Below are 3,465 nucleotides of genomic sequence, written 5' to 3' on the forward strand. Positions count from 1 at the left end.
TGGGAGTAAAGGGGGAAGATGGAGGTTTGGGGGCAAAAAAGGGGGAAAAGGGGAAAAAGGAGCAAAAAAAGGGGGGAAAATGGGGAAAAACAAGGGTTTGGGGGCAAAGAGGATGACACACACAGGGGACACTCAGGTGACACACGGAGCGACACAGAACGTGCAGTGACACACCGCAGTTTATTGCCATGGTGCCATCGATGTACCCCCAAAACCTGTGTGGTCCCCAGGGTCAGCAGTGACGTCATCGGTGTCCCCCCAAACCCCACAGGGTCAGCTGGTCACTGCAGTGACATCATCAGCATCCCCCCAAACCCATAGGGTCTCCAGGATCAGCGATGTCATCAGTGTCCCCAGGGTCAGCTGGTCACTGCAGTGATGTCATCGGTGTCTCCTCAAAACCCATGGGATCAGTGACATCATTGGTGTCCCCAGGATCAGCTGGTCACCACAGTGACATCATCAGTGTCTCCAGGACCAGCTAGTACTGCAGCGACGTCACACTGGAGCTCCCAGGGGTCAGTTGGTCACCACAGCATCCCCTGGGTCACTCAGCCAGGGCAGTGTCCCCACTGGTCACAGGGCCATGGCCGTGTCCCCATGGTGGTCCCTGCGGTCACTATCCCTGCTCCATGGTTGCGTCCCCACAGAGGTCACTGTGGTCAGTAACTGTGCCATAGCCACGTCCTAGTGTCCCCATGGCAGTCACTATAATCGTAACTGTTCACCAGCAGTGTCCTGGGGCAGTCACTGTGATGGTCACTGCCGTGGCCATGTCCTGGGGTGGTCATCCCGTTGGTCACTGTTCCATGGCTGTATCCTGGGGCTGTCCCTGTGGTCACTCACTGCTCCATGGCCATGTCCTGGCACAGCCTGGCTCTGTGGTCACTGTGGGGTGTCCTGGGCTGGTCACTGTGCTGGTCACTGCTCCATGGCCATGTCCCCACAGTGGTCACTGCAGTGATCACTGGTCCATGGCAGTGTCCCGGCACAGCCTGGCCCTGTGGTCACTGCTCCATGGCCATGTCCTGGGATGGTCACTGTGCTGGTCACTGGTCCATGGCCATGTCCTGGTGCAGCCTGGCCCTGTGGTTACTGCTCCATAGGAGTGTTCTGGAGTGGCCACTGTGCCATGGCTGTGTCCCCCACCGTCACTGCTCTATGGCCATGTCCTGGGGTAGTCACTGCAGTGGTCACTGCTCCATGGCAGTGTCCCGACGCAGCCTGGCCCTCACCACGCTGTCCAGCACGGTGTGCAGCCCGCGGCAGGTTGCCTGGGCGGCATCCAGCACCGGTCGCAGCCTGTCTTGGTGCAGGCGGGCGCTGAGCTGGCACAGGGCCAGCTGCCCGCCGCCCGGAGCCACCGCAGCCACCACCAGCCGAGGACCCCCAGCCGCCTCCTCGGCTGCACTCAGGTCACTCAGGGCCACCGGGGCTCCGGCCGGGGGCTCAGCCAGCCCCGCTGACCCGGCCACCACGGCCCCGCGCAGGGCCACACCCGCGTCCAGCAGGGCCAGCCCGGCCACCGTCACGGTGGCCCCCAGCTCACCCCCGTCCGCCTGCAGCACCTGGGAGAGATTATGGGATCAGGACCCTAAAACACACCAAATCACCCTAAAATATTCCCCAAAATCCCACAGACTCTGTGTGTCCCAGCCTGGCCACACTGACACTGGCCCCCAGCTCACCCTCATCTGCCTGCAGCACCTGGGGGGGATTATGGGGTCAGGGCACCCCAGAAACACCCTAAAATAACCCCCAGAATCACCCTAAAACACCTGAAAACCCCACAGACCCTGCAGGCCCCAGCCTGACCAACGCAAGCTCTCAGCACCTGGGGAGGACACAGAGTCAGGACACCCTAAAATACCCCAAAAACATCCTAAAATACCCCCAAAATCCCACAGACCCAGCCCAGATGCACTGACATTGGTCCCCAGCTCATCCCTGTCCCGCCTGCAGCACCTGGGGGGCATTACAGGGTCAGGACACCTCAAAATACACCAAATCATCCCAAAAACATCCTAAAACAGCCCTCAAAAATATCCCCAAAACCCCACAGACCCAGCCTAGCCGCATTCACGCCGGCTCCCAGCACCTGGGGGGACACAGGATCAGGGACATCCCAAAACCACCCAAAATACCTCAAAAACACCGGAGATCTCCCCAAAACCCACCCAAAGTACTCCCCAAGGAACCCCAAATCCCCTCAGGACCCCCTAAATCCCCTCCAGACCCACCTGGACGTGCACATCAATCTGGGATCGTGGGTAGAGCTGTGTGAGCACGGCCCCCTCCAGGACCCCCCGGAGCAGCATGGCCCTCTCCCCGGCCCTGCCCCCGCCCGGGGGGGGTCTCCGCCGCCGCTCGCCCCCCGCCGCGAACGGGGCCGAGCTGCAGCGGCAGCTGATCAGAGCCCGGTCCGGGGGGGCCTTGGCTCGGGACCCCCGGACCTGCGGGGAGAGAAACGGGAGTCAGAGGGGGAGGGGGAGAAATTGCGGAGGGGGGCAGCAAAATGGGGAGGGAGGGGAGAAATTGGGGAGGGGGCACCTGAGTATGGAGGGGGGGGCCCTAGAATGAGGGGGGAGAAATTGGGGAGGGGGGAGAGATTGGGGAGGAGGGGCACCTGAATGTGGAGGGTGGGCACTAGAATGGGGGAGGAGAAATTGGGGAGCGGGGAGAGAAATGGGGGAGGGGGTCCCCAGGACTGGGGGGAGTGGGGCACAAATTAGAGAAGGGGGGGCTCAGACTGGTAGACGCCCACCCAAAAACCACAGGGGGAGTGGGGAGAGACCCCGGGGGAAGTCACAGACACTGAGGGGGGGGGGAGGGGGGTCACAGGCCCCAGGGGGGTCTCTCACCTCGTGCGGGCCGTACACGGCCGCCAGCACTTTGGTGTTGCCTTGCTCCAGGTAGGCCGAGCCGTCGGCCCGCGCCAGCACCCCGAGCCGGGCCCGCACCTTACGCAGCTCCTCCGGCCGGCGCCCGTCAGCCCGGAACCCCGCGTCCGACAGCAGCTCCAGCCCCGCCATCCTGCCAACTGCTCCCGGGGCCGCTCCCGCCGCTGGCGCCGCGTGTGGGGTCAGACTACAACTCCCGGCGTGCCCCGCGTGCAGCCCTTGGTGCCCGTGCGCGCCGTGAAGGGCGGACTACAACTCCCGGCGTGCCCCGCGCGAGCCGCCCGCCACTGGGAGGTGCCCGCCCCTGTGACGCCCCCGCGGCAGAGGCCACGCCCCCCTCCGCCGTTCATACTGACACGCCCCTGTGACGTAATGCTCATGCCAGGCCACGCCTCAATAGAACGGGGACCGCGCCAAAACCTAGGCCACGCCCCCGTGTAGACCACGCCAATCAAACAGAGACCACGCCCCCACGGAGGCTGGGCTTCGGCGACGCCCCCCTGGAGGTCCCGCCCCCAAACAAGCCCCGCCCCCTCGGCCGGTTGGCGGCGGCGGCACCGAACGG

The 3,465-nt window shown here is 64.1% G+C and overlaps 1 protein-coding gene across 1 annotated transcript; it reads right to left on the reverse strand.

Moving 5' to 3' along the window:
• Positions 1–92: 92 nt before the first annotated feature.
• Positions 93–3,095, reverse strand: EXOSC4 (exosome component 4). Its single transcript, XM_083865854.1, has 3 exons — positions 2,862–3,095; positions 2,241–2,453; positions 93–1,568 (listed from the first exon to the last, which is right to left on the reverse strand). The coding sequence occupies exons 1-3, from the start codon at positions 3,030–3,032 to the stop codon at positions 1,194–1,196; spliced, it is 759 nt and encodes a 252-aa protein (XP_083721980.1). The 5' UTR covers positions 3,033–3,095; the 3' UTR covers positions 93–1,193.
• Positions 3,096–3,465: the final 370 nt, after the last annotated feature.

The sequence above is a fragment of the Zosterops lateralis genome (assembly GCF_965231275.1).
Source record: "Zosterops lateralis genome assembly, chromosome: 1".
Taxonomy (NCBI): Eukaryota; Metazoa; Chordata; class Aves; order Passeriformes; family Zosteropidae; genus Zosterops; species Zosterops lateralis.